Below are 17,130 nucleotides of genomic sequence, written 5' to 3'. Positions count from 1 at the left end.
CCTTCATCCTGACCGCTTTCCCAAACAGGTCCTCTACTACTCCACCCCCGCAAAGACTCGAGAGAGAGGCTTGAGAGAGGCTTACGCCCATTCTAAACTATGTTAGTCAAACTAAGCCTTCCGGCAACAGGGCTTTGTGATGAGCTCTGGTCTGAGTGAGGGGAAGAGGATTACAGGTTACGGAGAAAAACTAGAGTAAGAAGAGAACGGCTCCTGCCCTCAGACTCATGGAGGAGAAAACAGAACCTCCACTCAATAAGAATGATAATAAACATCCCAATTAACAGCCACTGAGCAAAGCAGGGAAGTGCCGTGTCTTCTGGGTGTGAGGACCGCTGGACACCATCAGAGCAGCGACTCTCAAACCCATTCTGGTGGTGGCACCCCAGGGGGGTACGATGTTCTATGAGGAACTGCTAGCCCATGAATGTGAAATGAAGCAATAATTTTGTACTAAAACTCAGATGACACTGGATGCCAGATTCTGGAAAAGATAAGTAGCAGCAGATGTCAAATTTTAAGATAACAGTTATGGAAGAAAACCTCAGAGTTGAGATAATTCTATCCAACTAAACTCGTCTGCTCTGAACATAAGGTGGACAGCCAGCCACTGTTCAGTGTTAAAGCCCACACATCAGGCCAGCTCCCAGAGGGCCAGGAACACAGAGCCAATTTTGAACAAAGAGAAAGATGGGTTTTCAAAAGAGAAGAGCAGCCAGGGAAAAGAGTGAGCCTGATGTACAGTCTATAGGAGGGGAGACGTACAGACCAAGAAAGCAAAAGGCAGGCAGTAATAGCTCAGACAGGTGAGTGGGCCTTCATGACGAGTCAGCACTGGCATCGACAGGAGCCAATGAGACCTCTGCCACACACAGCCTTGCACTTGCCCAGCAAGGGTATATGAATCAAGCTGCCAGAGCTGATTGCCATAATAATACCATACTTTCATTAAAGTATGAATGGAGAACCTACTAAGGACAAGCAAGCTTTAGAGAAGTCATTCCATCTTCAAGTAGAACCACTGCAAAGGACAGCACTTTCAACAGAAATATTTTGGTCAGCGAATAAGCACCAGATAGACAACACAACATCACAAAAGCAGATACAACTGCTGTGAATCTTCATTATAAGATGATCCTCCGATATAGACAAAGAGAGCACAGACGTATTGCACACAAACTCCCAAAGGAAAGGACAAACTCACAATTCTACGGGGTATTAAAATGGACAGCAGCAGCTCAGGGCCAACACACCTCAATATCATTCTACTGGAGCCCGCAGCCCTGTGGGAATCAGCAAGTAGCTCCCCAAAGGACTGGGCAAAACTACTGTGTCCAGGAGCCAAGCAGCCCCACTGTCCCACCTCCTCTCTGCGGGGCCTCCGGAGGCCTGAGTGAGAAGCTGATGCTGCAGACGCTGCCCCACAAGAAGCAAAGCCGCAGTCACAGCACAGCATCAGCCACACCCCACTGATCCCCAGGGGTGAGATGAGGTAGTGGCTGGATCACTCACAATCACATTGGATCCCATGAATGTTTTCACATTCATGGAAAACATCCAAGAATGGCAAACACAGGAGCTACCACCCTCCCCAGGACACCCGTGGGTCCCCATCCTTCCCGCCTCACAAAGGCCCCATGGCAGCCTCAGCTCCTCTTGCCAGGACTGGCACCTTACCTCCAAAGTTAGCCAGCCGCCCAATACGTGTAACTGGTACCTTCCGCTCACGAGCATGCTCACTGAGCTAGAGGGAGAAGAGAAGACCCTTCATGGCATCAGTGACCAGGAACAGGACCAACCTTCAGGGTCCATGCTGCCCCCCACAGCCCCTCTCCACCCCAAGGGCAGCACACTCCACCCACAAGAGGCCTCCGTGTGCCTGAAACTCCAGGCCACAGACCTGGACAGTGTCCCCAGAGGCTGCGCCTGACACAGCAGGACTGTGGGGACCACTCCAGCCCACCCCAGGGGCCTCCTGCACGCACTGCCTGCTTGTGGGGCTTGCTCTCGGGGCGAGCCTTGGCCTGCCGGGCCTTCTCAATGTCCTCAGCCGTGAGGCCTCCCATGGACGACTGGTCCTGGTGGTAGACCCTCCGCTGAAGGCCCGGGGCAGAGAATGGGTCTCTGGGACTTGCGAAGAGCCTCCCATTCACCCTGCCCAGAGGGGAGGCGGCCTGGCCCAGGACCCCGCCTTCCCGAAAGGGTGCGCTGGCAACATAGGCAGGAGCCGGGCCCTCGCTGCCTGTGGCGTGAGCCCAGGGCGGAGGTGACTGCTCCGGGGAGGAGGCTGCAGAGACATCCGCAGAGGCGCTCTCGGCCCTCATCCCTGAGAAGTGGAATGCTCCTTCTGGGTCATCGAGGCTCTCGGAGTAATATTCTTCAGGCGTCTCCTGACCCTGCAGGAAACAAAAGCCGGCGTGAGAGGAGCAAGAGGGCAGCCAGGAGCAAATCCCTGTGTGCACCCTGTTCCACCCAGGACAGCACACCCTCCAGGGGGTTCTACTGTGTCACCCCATGGCCCGTTCTAGAGGTGAGCAGCAGCCTGGAATCCAGGAGGACCAGATTCCACACCAGCTCCCACCAGGGCTCCCACCCTGTGGGCCAGGCAAGCCAGTCGCACATGGCCCCAGCTGGATGCCCAGACCAGACCACGTGAGTGACCACCCGCCTGGAGTACGCGCCTCACCTGTAAATCCACACTAAGGAGAGGCTACCAGGGGCTTTGGAGAGGGTGAGCCAGGGCAAAAGATGGGGAAAGCTTTGCAAAGTAAAAGCGTGACCATTGACCAGCAGAGGGAAGGGCAGCACAAAGGTAGGCCCTCCCTGCCTCTCAAGGCCAGTGCCTTGCTGCATCTCTGCCAGTCAGCCTTGGTTGCCCCCTCAGGGGCTCTCGCCAGAGGGCTTGTCACAGCCAGGACCAGACCCGGCTCTTACAGGGGGTCACAGCGCAGGCGAGGAGGGTGATACACCAGGTTTCCCTGTTAACAGTTGCTGAGACTTGAGCTTCAGGCCCGGGGTCTTTCTACTTCTGAACCCCTAGTGGCCTGGCGAGTTCCTGACCCCTCTCTACCGCTTCCTTCTCTGAAAATAGGGCTCCCCCCAGTCACAGAGTTACGTGAGGCACAGACAGGGCCAAGAGAACAGTGCTGAGAAGGCTATAATTAGAACAGCACCAACTCCTGAAGTGAGGTCAGTGACCTGGATTCCCTGAATCCAGGATTCTCTGAAATGGATTCATCACACAGAGCATTGCCTGCAGATCCTGCAGAAACAGCAGCAGACCCCAAAGCCTTTTCACTCTCAGCTTGATAAGATACTGTGGAATCTAGACAGATAAGACATGCTCTCCAGTGGAAGAAAAGAGACAAGTTATCACTGTCCCTAAGTGAGAAACTGAGGCTGAGAGCTGAAGTAGCCTGGTAGTGGCCCAGCAGGCAGAGCAAGCACCTGGAGCCAAGGCTGGCCCCACCGGCCACCCCAAGGCCACCTGACAGCACCTTCCTCAGAGAAGAAGTGAGCTGAATTTGGAATCAAGAGGCACCTCTCAAGGTGGCCAGGGAGGCCCTGGGAAGAGGGAGCCTGGGGCAGGGTCCCGCGAGCCATGTAAGTCCTGTAACTCCCCTGCTGGCCACCAGCCCTGCGTCGCCATGACCTGATTATGCGGCAGTCAAGGGACCTCAGCGTCTCAAGGGGACCAGACTCAGTAAGTGTCTGCTGAATGAGTAAGTGAACAAACCCCCTAAGAAAGTAGAGGGAGAGCGGCTTCTGGGGTATCTGGCCCTCCACCCCTCCCAGTGTGTAGAGGAAAGTGGAGCACACTGGAGACCACCGCGCAGGGCCTCCTTCCAGGCGGGGAACCATCACTCCCTCCTACTGCCGAGTGGCTGTGCCGGTGGATGCCCTGGTCTCCTCCCAGGACCAGGAACCGGCCTGTCCGAGGGGAGCCAGGGCTCCCTCGCCTCTCAGGGAAGCCTGCCCACACCTTCCTTACACGCTCCTCGCTCCCAGGAGGCCCAAGTGAGTCGGGCAACCTCACTTCGGGTGTTCCACATGCAAACGCCCAACAGGAAGGTGATGGCTCCTCACTAGCCAGGACACCGAGCGAGGCAGCCAGGGCACAGCCCCGCCTCAGCAGAGGGAGCTCGGGCAGAGACAGCGTGTGGAGAGGACACAGGATTCCGGGCCTGTCAATCAATGATCGCATCAGACTGCTGAGACTCAGCTTCCCCATCTGAAACAGGGGGTAAGCATCTGGGCCTGCAGCCTTCCCAAGACAACGGTGAGGCTCATAAGAGACCACAGGAGTGAAAACCTCTGCGAGGTGAAGGCGTCTGTGTAGAGAGAGACACGGTAGGACCTCAGAGGGCAGGAGGGGAGGCTGGCAATCCTAACCTAAGACTGGCCGGAGGCTGGCAGCCCAGAGCCTGGAGGAGTGTGCGTGTCTTTGTCTAGAAGGACAGGGCAGAAATGGAAGGGGAGCGGCAGTGGGGCTCCCTCACAGCACGGCTCCCAACGCACATGTGCCCAGGCACACGTGAGTGCACACACGTCCATGCAAGCACACACAGACCCTCCCCACATCCTCAGACTGTCAGGAACGGGGTGTGGACCACGCAGGTGACGCCGCGGTGGGCGGCGCTCTGCCACAGCAACCCTGTTGACCACCACGACTCCAGGGCTCAATTCTGCTTACAGAAGAATTGGACAGTAAAGCGTCGAGGTCTCTGGACTCAGCACGAGACAACATGAGGGACGAGAGGGAGGCGGGAGGTGAGGCTGCTGCCCTGGAAAGCGGCAGGGCTCCCGAGTCAGCTCCCGGAGACCCCAGCCTGTGAAGGGGCAAAACGAAGCCCAGCCCCGCCGGGAGGGGTGGGGTGGGCGGCGGGGAGGGGCAAGGGATTCGAAGTCCCAGTTAGACCTGCTGACACTCGACCCTGTGACACTGATGCTGAGGCCTGACGTCCAACAAAATGTGCCCGCCCCACCCACCCACACATGGGAGACCTCGCGTCACTTTACAAAACTGACCCAACAAAGAAACACTAACAGAAACCAGAGGGACAGAGAGAAGGCGCTTTGATTATAAAGTACTTGTTTCCTTCAGAGAAGGAAGTGTATCTGGCCTTCCAGATACAGTGGAATCCTTCCAGCTGCCTCTCCTAAGGACACAGGGGACGATGAGTTTCATCTTTGTGGCTTTTTTTTAATTCCCAAAATTAAAAAGGCCTCTCTTCAGTACCCTGAGGACAGGCCCAGGAACTGAACCCAGGCCAGGCAGAGTGAACAGAGCAAGCCACAGGCAGCCCCCGGCGGGGCGGGGCCTGTCTCTCCCCTCTGCGCCCCATGCCTGGCACCAGTAGGCACAGGGTAAGTGCTGGTGAGTTACTCGTCAGAGACTTACTGGAGAGCACGCTGGGCTTCATGTTCCTGGGGTTCTTCCCAGCTCTGTGAAGCCTCGTATAACTGAAACTCCAGTCACATGGCGGCAGCCTCCCCCTCACACCCAGGACAGTGGGCTACGCTAAACATTGGGCTGTCTGGCCCTGGCCACAAGGAGACTGGCCATCCTGGAGGTGTCCTGGCTCACCCCCTGGTCTCACCAAGATCTCTAAGTCCAGCCCCCCGCCCACCGCCAAGCAGCCTCCTTACCTGCACCTGCCCAAAGACCATGCCGACCTGCTCTGTAGCAGTGGACTGCAGGGCCCTGACCGCCATGAGGAGCTCCCCGCTGAGGCCCAGGTGCTGCAGGTGGGTCTCCACGGCCGCCTGGGTCAGCTTGACAAAGCCTTTGATCAACATGATGGCGTCCCCCAACACGGCCGCCATCCTTCAGGGCTGGAAGAGAGTGGGGTGGGCCAAGTCAGGGTAGGGGCTCCATGCCCCACACAGGGTCACACTCACACGGACCACCTCTACCCCAAACTCTGGCTGTTTGGTTTTTCCAGTGACCTCCACTTCTGATTCGGGGAGAGAGAGAGAGGCAGGGAGGGTCCAGGGCTCAAGGCAGACTGGGTGGCTCCCCACGCTGCGGGGCGCTGAGCAGAGAGGTCTGTGGAGTTGGGGCTGCGCACCGGGCCCATGTTTCCTCACCTCACGCCCACCCTGTGGCACAGGGTGAAGGGATTTGTCCAAAGCCGCTCAGCCACCAAGTGGCAGAACTAGGACTTGAACCTGGGAGTCCCTGATTTAGTTCATTGTTCTTCCCTCTGAACCAAGACTGTAGGCTGGGGAGGGAACACCTCTCTGCAGGGCTCTGGGGCCCCCAACCCCGACTCCTCAGCAGCTGTCTGTCCGTGCCCAGCCACTCTTGCTCTGCCCTGAAGCCCCTGAAGACGCCCACCAAGGGACAACCACAATCCCTCCCCACACTCAGGCAATGCCCTTGGAAAATCCTAACCAGCATTAAAAACCAGCATTAAAAAACCACCAACATGATATAGGACATGGTGCGGGAACAATGCAGGCAGGACCCAGCCTGAAACCTGGGTCCCCTCCATGCGCATGCGGGCTATGCTGTCCTTTCTCCTGGGTCGCAGCATAAAACGTGTTTCTTTATGTCAGCAGTGAAGAAGTGGAAAGCCAGTGTACTCATGCCTCACAGGGTGGGGCGTGTGCTGGCACTCTCCCAGGCATTGCTCAAGACCTACCTGGGGCTGTGCTGCTGGGAAGGGTAAGATAAGTTAAAATGAAGTTGGGGGGGGAGGCGCTGAAGAAAAAACACAAAAAGCAAAGGAGCAGGAGACCCCAGGGTGGGCAGGAGCACTCTGGCCAGGGGGCAGGGAGGAGCTGGGATCTGCCAGGAGTCCCAGAGACAAGAGGATGTGAAGGTTCAGTGGGCAGGAGACCCACAGGAACAAACCTGGAAACAAACACAAGGAGGCTGAGAAGCACAGATACACCCTGGACACAGGGCTGGGCCAGCAAGAGGGAGGGGACCGTCCCAGAGACGCCTTCAGGATTCTCATCAGATTCATTAACAGAAGTGCAGACGGGAAGGCCAGGCGAGAGCACTGACAAGGATCTCAATCAGAACCCTCAGGATTTCAAAGACGCAGGCTCGCTCCTGGCTGCCCTTCATGGGGAAGCAGCCCGTCAGTCCAGAGACACCTGCAGGGATCCGCTTGGCTTCTAAGCATGGGCACAGCTACTTTTACTTAAAAGAAGAGAAGCCCACAAATGCACAGGAGCCTGGAAAGTTAAGATGACCCACCCAACCTGCCCTCAAAGACCCCTTCACCTTCATAGGAAGACAGTTCCAAGGCACTAGGCTGGGGTGCTTTCCACACTCCATCTCCTTTTAATCTTTATAAGCCACCTAATGACATGGATATTATTGCCCCCATTTCACAAAGGAGAAAACCAAAGTCAGAGGCATTAACGAACCAGCTAAGGCCATTCAGCTCCAAACACTCGGTCCACCGACCCCAAGGCACTCCCACAGGGAGGCACTGATTAGACACAAATGAACCTCCTGTACCCTAATCACAGCCAAGGAGGTTTCTGGAAGGTGACCATACCCTTGAGGGAGACGAGAACGAGGGGGGAAGCTAGCCCTGCCCATCACCCAGTGCTATTTCACACCCTGGGCTCCACTCTGGGCTCCTGCTCCTATGGCAATAAACAAGTGTGTGCCCCATAGACCAAATGTCCAGGACTGGGAAAAGATCACGTAATCAGAGCTCAAATGCAGCTGGTGCCAGCTCTCAACAGCGTCCCTGCCCACGGGCCCACCCCTGACACATTTCACTCACAAAGAGAGAAGTTTTGAAAGAGACATCAGGGACACGCAATGGCAGAGGCCAGGGGCCCAGCCCCCTCTGTTCAGAAGGACCCTTGCAGGCAGTCCCAGGACCATCCACCATACCCCACTGCTGCAGCAGTCCCCAGAAACAGATCTTCCCCCTGCTCACCTCTAAATCCAATCCAGATAACCAAGGCAGGAGACTCTCATAGGCCATGTGCATGCATGCTAAGTCGCTTCAGTTGTGTCCGACTCTTTGGGACCCCATGGACTATAGCCCGCCAGGCTCGTCTGTCCATGGGATTCTCCAGGCAAGAATATTAGAGTGGGTTGCCATGCCCTCCTCCAGGGGATCTTCCCGCATCTCCTGTGGCTCCTGCATTGCAGGCAGATTCTTTACCACTGAGCCACCAGGGAAGCACCTCACAGGCCACAAGCCTCGATAATTCCAAAACCTCACCTTGTCTGCTAACTGACAGACCTATTTAATTCTGTTTTTAGGCTTAAAACTAATTCTACTGAATTTCTCATCCAAGTTATCATAACCACGTAACTAAAGTTTTGCTAGAGCAAAGCTGATAAGTGGGTTTTTTGGCCAACTTCCCCTGCCTAGCTTGATGGGGGAGCTCACTGTGAAATGCCCAGGTGCGGTCCTGCACTCTGAAGAGGCAGGTCTGGAACCACCAGAGTCCAGTCCTCACTCTCTCGGTTCCTAAGTATGTTGGCTCTGAGCATAGTTCCCTGATGGGCCGGGATGACACCTACATTACAATGATGATTTTTTAAAAATTCAAAAGAGGAAAAAAAATGTTAAATAAACTGACCATTTTTTTTTAAATTAAATTCCTGCATTTGGGAAATATAAGTAATAACAATCTCCTTCAATATTTTCCTAACCGTATTTCATTAACTTTTAGTTCACATATTCCACTTTCAAAGTGGCAAATAAATATGTCATCTTTAAAAAGTACACATTAAAAATTAATTAGCTATGCCTTTCTTCTTGCCTGCATGGTTGAATCCTCATACCGGAGAATTTCCATGGGTGCCTGTCTCACCCTGGACAGCGAGTGCCGTCATGGAGGAAGATTAGAGCCAGTTCCCTGGGAAGGCAGGTTCCATCCACATGGAAATGACATGGAAATACACCTTCCCACTACTGTGGGGCAATACCACCTCTTCTCACGTTAACAGATGCTGTTCATAAACAGTCTGGCCTCGTGAACAGATTCACAGGTGGATGCATATTTCAAAATCACAGCCCAGGCCAGCCCCCTTGAGGATTATTCATCTAACGTGCAGGGACCACTGCCCCCAAACCTCCCCACATGCTGCTCTGCTGTGTACAAAGTGAAACGTTCAAACCTTAGTCAACACCGGGTATTTTTTGACAAAGGAATGTCTACCCTCAAGGAGCAGGGATGGGAAGGTGGACAACTGCCAGAGGAAATACCTTTCCAGAACTGTGTTCACCTTCTGATTTTCAAAAACTGGCTCTCATAAATCCTACTTTTAATACACCAGAACCCCAACATGACTCAGAATTCAGCTATCCTGAATGTTGGTGCAAAACCCCTGCAGGAATGCACAGGCACCAGGCACTCAGCTACACCAGCAGGCATTTTCATCAGGATCTTAGATAAATAAAATCAAAAGCCCTGAAAGTACATTAACCACAAGATTCAAATCTTATCCTCATCATGATTTCAGCTACAAGTATTAGAGCCCTCACCCCAGCCTGCTTCACCCTGCTGGTTCTTAAATGGGTTTTGGGGACCTTGCTGGGGAACAATACAGGGATGAAGGGTATTTTCAGGCTCCTCACCCACTTGGCACCATGCACCCCAGACAACCTGGGCACTTCCCACTCTCCTCTGAGCGAACACCAGTGAATATAGCAGTGGGGGTGGAGGACGGGCACTCACATTCAGGGGCGCCCACTAAGGCACCCGCACCAAAATAGAGTCATTCGGTCTATTTTCTCAACACATTTCCCCCCTGGTGCTCTGGGCTAGTCTGTGCAGGTCCTGGGATGAACCTGCCCTTGGCCCCGGAGCTCATAGCTGTGGTGGCATGCACACACATCTATAATGGGCACAGCCACCACGGCGACAACCAGAGGCCAACTGAGACTAACACGCGAGGATCAGGTGCAAGGGAAGCAGCTGAACAGCAGCAAAGCCTGGGAGCCCAGACAGCCCAGCCACGGACACAGCGCACTGCTCACCTCCCCAGCAGGAGGGCGCTGCAGGCGGTTGGGGGCCGGGAGGGGGTCTCCAGGCCCCTTTTCCGGTCTAACATGCTAACGGGCTATAAAGGAAGTAAACAAAGTTGTTGTCTAGAGAGAAAGAACTGGAACAAATGCAGCTCACTACTCCCCAGGGGCAGACACTGAAAAAGAAGCACAGCCAGCGTCCCCTGACATGGGAATCCTCGGGCTCCAAGAGGAAATCTTCCTGCTGAACCTTCACTCTCTGACCTTCCCCACGAGCCTTCATTCACGTTGAAAAACAGATTCTGAGATCCTTTAGCTGGAAATTACCTGTAGTGTGAGAGCCTTCAAATCTAGCCTCCAGAACTGGGGGAAAAAAAAAAATCCACCAAGTCATGCCTACCTGGCCAGTTACAGTAAGATGTATCAGCAGGACAATGAGCTGTGTTTTTTTAAAAAATAAATGGGACTTCTCCGGCTGTCCAGTGGTTGGGGCTCAGCGCTTTCACTGCAGTGGCCTGGGTTCAAGCCCTGTTCGGGGAACTAAGATCTCACAAGCCTCATGGTGTATCTCCATGCGGGGATACATACCCCATGCGGGGATACAAAATACTTACCTATATAAAACAGACAATCCTGACAAGCATTAAGCAAATAAAGCCACCATAAATTTTCCATCAGGACCCACACGGGAGAATTTTATTTGGGGGGAAGGTTCCCACATGCATCCCCAAGCCCCTCCTTCACTGCCAGAATTCACAATCTGTCACTTGTCTCGTCTCACGAGGTGACAGTAAGCCAGGGACAGTGAGGAAATTTATTAAGCCACTGTTCAACCCCCTCTGTGAGTATGAAGTGTGACAAGACAGACCGGCTCCCATCCAAGGAAAGCCCCAGAGTGTGTCTCTCTAAAAGCGAGCACGCCCTCCTCTGATCTCTTCCCGTCCTGAGCTGGCCGGGAAGCCATGGGATGCCCGGTGTAAGGACCCCAAAGCAAGCTGCGCAGCAAGCCCTTTGTCTCGAGGAGTGTGTGTGAAGCTCACTGACAAGCCTTCCCGAGCAGGCTTCAAGCCTCGGCTGCTGCGTGCACGTCACCCAGTGGCCCACGGACACATCCGGAGCTGATTTCACTCCCCTTACCCGCCCACCCAGGCTCCCCATCCTGAGGACTGCGACCACCTCTCCTAATCCCCCCAGGTGCTCCCAGCTGGGCAACCACAGCAGCCCCTAACTGACCTTTCTGCCTCCCAACCCCCGCTATCTTGTGCAAGAATGCACGTCTTTCCTTCTCACCACACCTCAGTGCAAACAGCACCTCTTTTGGGACGCTCTCCCCAACATGTCCCATCCCCAAAGCCCATCCACATCCCTCCATGGCTCCTTGTTCCATCCCCAGGTAGCAGTGACTGTGCTCTAAATCTCCTGTGGGTCCCACACACTGAGCTGTGAGCCAAAGGAGGGCACAGACCACACCTGTGGTCTCCCCTCCGTGTCTCCAGCAACTTGCACCACATTGACACAGAGCAGACAGAAATGAACTCAGCTGGCCCCCCCCAAGATTTAAGAAAGCCTGCCATTTCTAGGACAGGCTCACACCTGCTTACAGCTTTCAACCTACATATGGACTCAAAGGTCTCCTAGGAGCCTTGTCTGAGGCAGAGGTCTCATACTTTAGGGGGCATCAGAAATCACCCAGGAGACTCGCTGAAATACAGCTTGCTGCTCCCCAACCCCAGGTTTCTGATTCTCTAGGTCTGAAATGGAACCTGGAAACCTACATTTCTAATAGATTCCCACCTGCTGCTGCTGGTGGTCCTGGAAACTTACCTTAAGAATCCTGTCCTGGAAGAAGAGGCAAAAAGGAACCAAGGTGGCCCACACTCAAGGCCAGGCAGGAAGTCTAAACAGAGACCCTTTCCTCAAAGCTTCTCCCTGCTACTCCCTAAAAGTCTGGCTTTGTCCCTAAGTGGAAACCTTCCACTGCCCCTTCCTTTCCCATTACTCTTCCTCAAGAAACTGAAAAAGGAGACAGCCACCAAAGGAATCTCAAGACTGCCACTTAGTGTTCCTGGGAAAAGACCGTTTAATGACCTCCAGGAGGCCCAGGATGGGGGCTCACAGGTGGCCAAGAGCAATCTTTTTTTACTTTGGGCATGAACAGTCCCAGTTTCTAGTCTGCATGGACACTGGAAAGTTCCTTTACATGCCTGAAATTTTTCCTTCTTGCTTTCCCTCTTAGAAAATGAAAATACCAGTGGACTGTTTCCTCCAAGGACTGATAAGAGTGTGTGTGTCAGAGAAAAGACTTAAACCTCTGAAGCCCAAATCCATGAACTTCTGTAGATGTGCTCTTCACTTCGGCCTTTAAAATCACACCCCGGGGGCCAATATCTCAGACCCGGAAGGCTCCTACCTAGTGAGGTCCGCCCTGAGGGCCCATTCATCAGCAGGTTCAGAAACATCCTAACACACATCAATTTTCAAAGCCAACTGAAAACAGGAAGAACCACGCAGGGGAAGAGACAGAGAAAAAGAGCCTGTGCCCCTCTCCAACCCCACCTTGTACCCACCCCTCCGCTGTCAGTCAGTCCCAGCCAGACCTGGTGAGTCAAGCTTCCACAATGGGGAACGGGCGACTAGGGTCATTCATGCCCGACAGCTACAAGCCACCTCTGGAATACCCCAAACCTGTGTGCCTACTACGAAGTCCCCTTTCCCTGTCGCCCTCCCAGGCCATCCTTTCTGGGAGATATCCAAGCATCCCTGTCAAACTGCATTTCCTTAACATTGAATGTGTGATAATTCAGCCACAAGAACATAAATTACAACACTCAGACTGGCTACATAAATAGTGGTCCACCCATAGATGGACTGCTGTGCAGCCACTTAAAATGACACCAAGAAAGGTATTTACTGGCAAATAAGAAAGTTTACTATATGTTCCCACATAGGAAGGAAGCAGCTTACACAACAATATTATCCTTTGTTTTGGAAGGACAGAAGGAGGAGGAAAGAAGTTTCAAAGAAGGGTGATGGGTGATAGCAAACATGCATAACAGGTCTTCTCTGGGCGGTGGGGTGATACATTTCTTTTTACTTTCTTCATTTGCTTTATTTCCTAAAGTTTTCAACAAAGAACATACACTACTTCTGTAACAGAAAATAAGTTACAGAAAAAGAATCTTCAATATCTATTGTTAAAATGAAAAATACAAGCAAGCACACAGAGGTGTGATTTAAAGCAACTATCCCACATCCCTCAAGTGTCTGTCCTGGGTGCGATGGGCAGAGGGCTGGAGGCAGATCAGAAAGCTATAAATAAGGCCTCTCCACACCCTTGTTTAGCCACTCTCCTTCATCAGAAGACAACTGCCCCTAACAGGCCACCAGGAAGATGGAACATGGCCATCCCTCTTTTGGGAAAGAAGCTCAACTGCCCTTCTCAGGAAGTGGTGAGAAAATCACTGGGCACAGGTAGGTCTAATGCTGGCCCTGTGTTAAAAGACAGAAACGATTAATGGGCACTTTCCCCCAAAATAGGATCCTAGTTTAGAATAATATAGTAAGTGCAGTGATCACATTTTTCTGACCCAGAAGTTAAGAGATGTAATATGACTGGTGCCCTTCTAGATCAGGGGTCAGCAAACCATGGGGACAAATCCAGCCCTGCTGCCTGTTTTTTTAAATATGCATTTACTGGAACACAAATGTTTTAAATAAGGATTTACTGGAACACAAATTACTGCTCATTCCTTTAGGTATTGTCAACAGCTCATTGATATGTATTACCTACGGCTGTTTGGGGTTTTGGGGTTTGATTTGGTTTTAAGCTATAACACCAAGTTGAGTAGTTGCAAGTGAGAACTATGGCTCACAAAGCTTAAAATATCCCCTTATCTGGTTCTTTCAGGGAAGTGTGTTGACCCCGATTCTAGGGCAACAGAGTAAAACATAACCTCAACTGTCCCAGGAAATTTGGAAAGGCCACTGGAGTTAGAGCAGTCCACCAGAGCTGGCACTGGGGTGAGCACACCTCAGCACAGCTCTGCTCCTGACCCCAAGAGATGGGCACCTTCCCAGGCATAGAGCTGCCCACTACCCAGAGGCCCCAGGCAGGGGCTGGACAGAGGGAGGGGCTCTGAGGTGACCACCTTTTACTGGCTCACCCAGAGCAGGATGATCTGAGAGCTGCTAATGAAGGGGTCAGGCCAGGGGTGGGGTGGGGTCAGATGCCGACTTCCTGTTCTCCTTCCTCCTGCCTTTCCCAAGGTTTTCAGCCATACAGCTGCCTCCTGCGTCCCCTCATCTCACATTAAAATGACAAGTGCACTGTCAGTCCACTGCTTGAGACCAGTCCTCCATTCCAGAACTTTAACCGTATCACTAACAGGAGCCCCCTCTGCCAGGCAAGCACCAGTGTGTGCCTGGGAGGGGAGAGGCAGGCAGACAGGATGCCCACTGCCGCTCCCACCCTCAGCCGCCCACCGAGCCCCCACTGCAGGACAGGGCAGCCTCCTGCCCTGGTCCAGGCTGCTCACCACAGACTCCACGCGGGGCTGAAGACGCAGCCCGTGGCTGGCGCAGCAGAACTGTCCCCTGTAAGGAAAGAAGTTCATTTCTGGGCCTCAAGTTGTCTCCTATGCTAAGGACTTCATGTTCCTTCAAAAGCCATTTCCAGACTATTGGGATTTTTTTGGAAACCATTTAAAAAGTATAGACTCTTATGCTAACACACTCAAGGGCTTGTTGAATAGCGGGCACTCTGACATTCTCCAGTGAATTTCACTGGTTCCCCAAACATCTGAAGCAGAAGACCAGCATAATGTGACGTTAACTGTAGCTTCTATTTTTCACTCAGAGTTTATTATATGCCAGGCTGTGTGCTAAGTGTTCTATGTGTATTACCTCCCTTACTTTTCTTTCTTCCCTGACCAGGGATTGAACCCACAACCCCTGCATTAGAAGCTTGGAGTCTTAACCACTGGACTGCCAGGGAAGTCCCCTATGTCCATTGTACAGTGAAGGAACTAAGGTAGAGAGAGGTTAAGTGACTTGCCCAAAGTCACACAACAAGTCACACCACTTGCCCAAAGTCAAAATAAGAGCTAGAACTCGAATCTATCACGGCTCAGGAACCAGGCAACCATTTAACAAGTAAAAGGAGAAAACTAGCAAAAGAGTGATATCCTCAATGGCAAGCCTCCATTCTTCACCCTTTGGGAAATTAAGATATTCTTAGGACTCCCTGGTATGTTGCCCCAAAGTGGACACTGGGCTGGGGGCAGCGAGAGGGAATCGAAAAAGCAGCAGCAGGAGTAGTTCCAGCCTCTAATGACAATCCAGAGAGAAACTCAGGCCATGAATGGACCTGCACGGGCCCAGGGCTCCAGAGCACAGGTAGGTACCTCAGAGGGCCCCAGGTGACCTTTCCTCTCACTGGGGAGCAAATGTAACTGATTACAAACACCAACATGCCAAGCATGGGGTCCTGAGTGCAGTCTCACTGTCTGATTATAAACCAATGTATTCTGCTTAAAAGATTAAAAAAGATTTGGTCCAGGAAGTGATACTGATGAAGCAGTCAAGATGCTCTGGAGTTGGGCGCTCCCGGTTAAAATTCTGACTCTGCTGCTGACCTAAGTAGTCATTTAAGCTCAACTTTGCACCTCAGTTTCCCTCATCTGTTCTCAAGAGGAGTGGGTTAGATAATCCATATAATAGTACTTAGGACCCCGAATGCCTGGCACATACAGAAGGTGCTCAAAACCTGCCAGCTGATGATCATTATTATTAAGACCACACAGACACCCTGGAATGAGGTCTGGACTTGGTGAGACCAGGGCGAGCATGAATGAGACCAGTGTGGACAACCCTCTTACTGATTTACACTCCCAGCAGCCGGGCCGGGTACAGTACTAGATGTGACTCAGGGAGGGCAGACTCACCCTCTCCTGGGGACCAGTGTGGCTTATATGGCTGTGGTGTGAGGCATTACTCAGGAAAGGCAGTCTGGCGTGCTGGCAGCCTGCATGCAGTGCCCAGGACAAGCAGGATAAAAATACCACTGGTAATCCTCAGCACGGTCGATGCCACTCTCAGAGAAGATAACTGCACGGGAGGCTTTCGCTAGGTATTTTCAGAGAGGGACAGTGCAGGGAAACCCCTCTGACGCCCACAAGTCCCCTGGCTCCATCCTACAGCCCATCTGCCGCCAGATTAATCCTCAAAGCCATTTGCATCACATTTCACCCTCGGCTCAAATGGCTCCTAGTTTTCTACAGAATAAGCCCCAAACTCCTGAGCCTGAAGGTGGAGGCTGAAGTCAGGACCCAGGCCTCCCATCCAATCTCTACTTACACCTATGTACCCCCACCACACACAGACACATACACGCACGCACGTACCTGCTCCTTCACCTGTGCACTTCACCTATGCACCCATCAGCCATGCAGACTGTCTGCATGATGCCAGCCTCTGGGCCTGGGCATCAGCTCTGTGTGCGCGTGCACACACACACGCATGCACACACACACACACGCGCGCACACATGCATGCGCACGCACACACACGCACCTGCTCCTTCACCTGTGCACTTCACCTACGCACCCATCAGCCATGCAGACTGTATGCATGATGCCAGCCTCTGGGCCTGAGCATCAGCTCTGTGCGCGCGTGCACACACACATGCATGCACACACACACGCATGCACGCACACACACGCATGCGCGCACACACACACGCACCTTCTCCTTCACCTGTGCATTTCACCTATGCACCCATCAGCCATGAAGACTGTCTGCATGATGCCAGCCTCTGGGCCTGGGCATCAGCTCTGCTCTGACCAGCCAGGATGCTCCAGGTCCCTGAACCTGCTTCCTATAACCTCACCTGAATACTAATGATGGCCTAAGTCCAATCTAAATAAGAGAGACAGAAGTACTTTGAAATGTACGAATATATTCAACATTCCTTGAATATATTCAAGGACATATGTCTAAATTGGGCCCTCATTTTTTCTCAGCTCTTCTGAATTTAACACTTTCCATTGATTGACCAATCCAGCTCTGGTCAGATTCTGCCCCATTTGTAAGTTACCTTTAGCACATAGAAGTCTTTTCAGTAACAAGCCTCTTGAGGGAGGCTCACATCTCATACACCTCTGACTCTTTCCACCCC

At 52.7% G+C, this 17,130-nt stretch overlaps 1 protein-coding gene across 2 annotated transcripts in view; it reads right to left on the bottom strand.

Annotated features, from left to right (window-relative positions):
- The window catches only part of COQ8A (coenzyme Q8A), a 46,362-nt gene that overhangs the window by 16,685 nt on the left and 12,547 nt on the right, over positions 1-17,130 (bottom strand). For both annotated transcript variants that reach the window (XM_061382429.1, XM_061382430.1), the window contains exons 2-4: positions 5,650-5,835; positions 1,986-2,396; positions 1,678-1,744 (exon numbers count right to left, since the gene is read on the bottom strand). In XM_061382429.1, the coding sequence (XP_061238413.1) occupies positions 1,678-1,744; positions 1,986-2,396; positions 5,650-5,826 (655 nt within the window). In that variant the 5' untranslated portion in view covers positions 5,827-5,835. The remainder of the gene's footprint in view (positions 1-1,677; positions 1,745-1,985; positions 2,397-5,649; positions 5,836-17,130) is intronic.

This window comes from Bos javanicus, chromosome 16 (genome assembly GCF_032452875.1).
Source record: "Bos javanicus breed banteng chromosome 16, ARS-OSU_banteng_1.0, whole genome shotgun sequence".
NCBI classification, from domain to species: domain Eukaryota; kingdom Metazoa; phylum Chordata; class Mammalia; order Artiodactyla; family Bovidae; genus Bos; species Bos javanicus.
The sequence above is the reverse complement of the archived record's forward strand: the minus strand, read 5'-3'. Positions and strand labels throughout refer to the sequence as shown.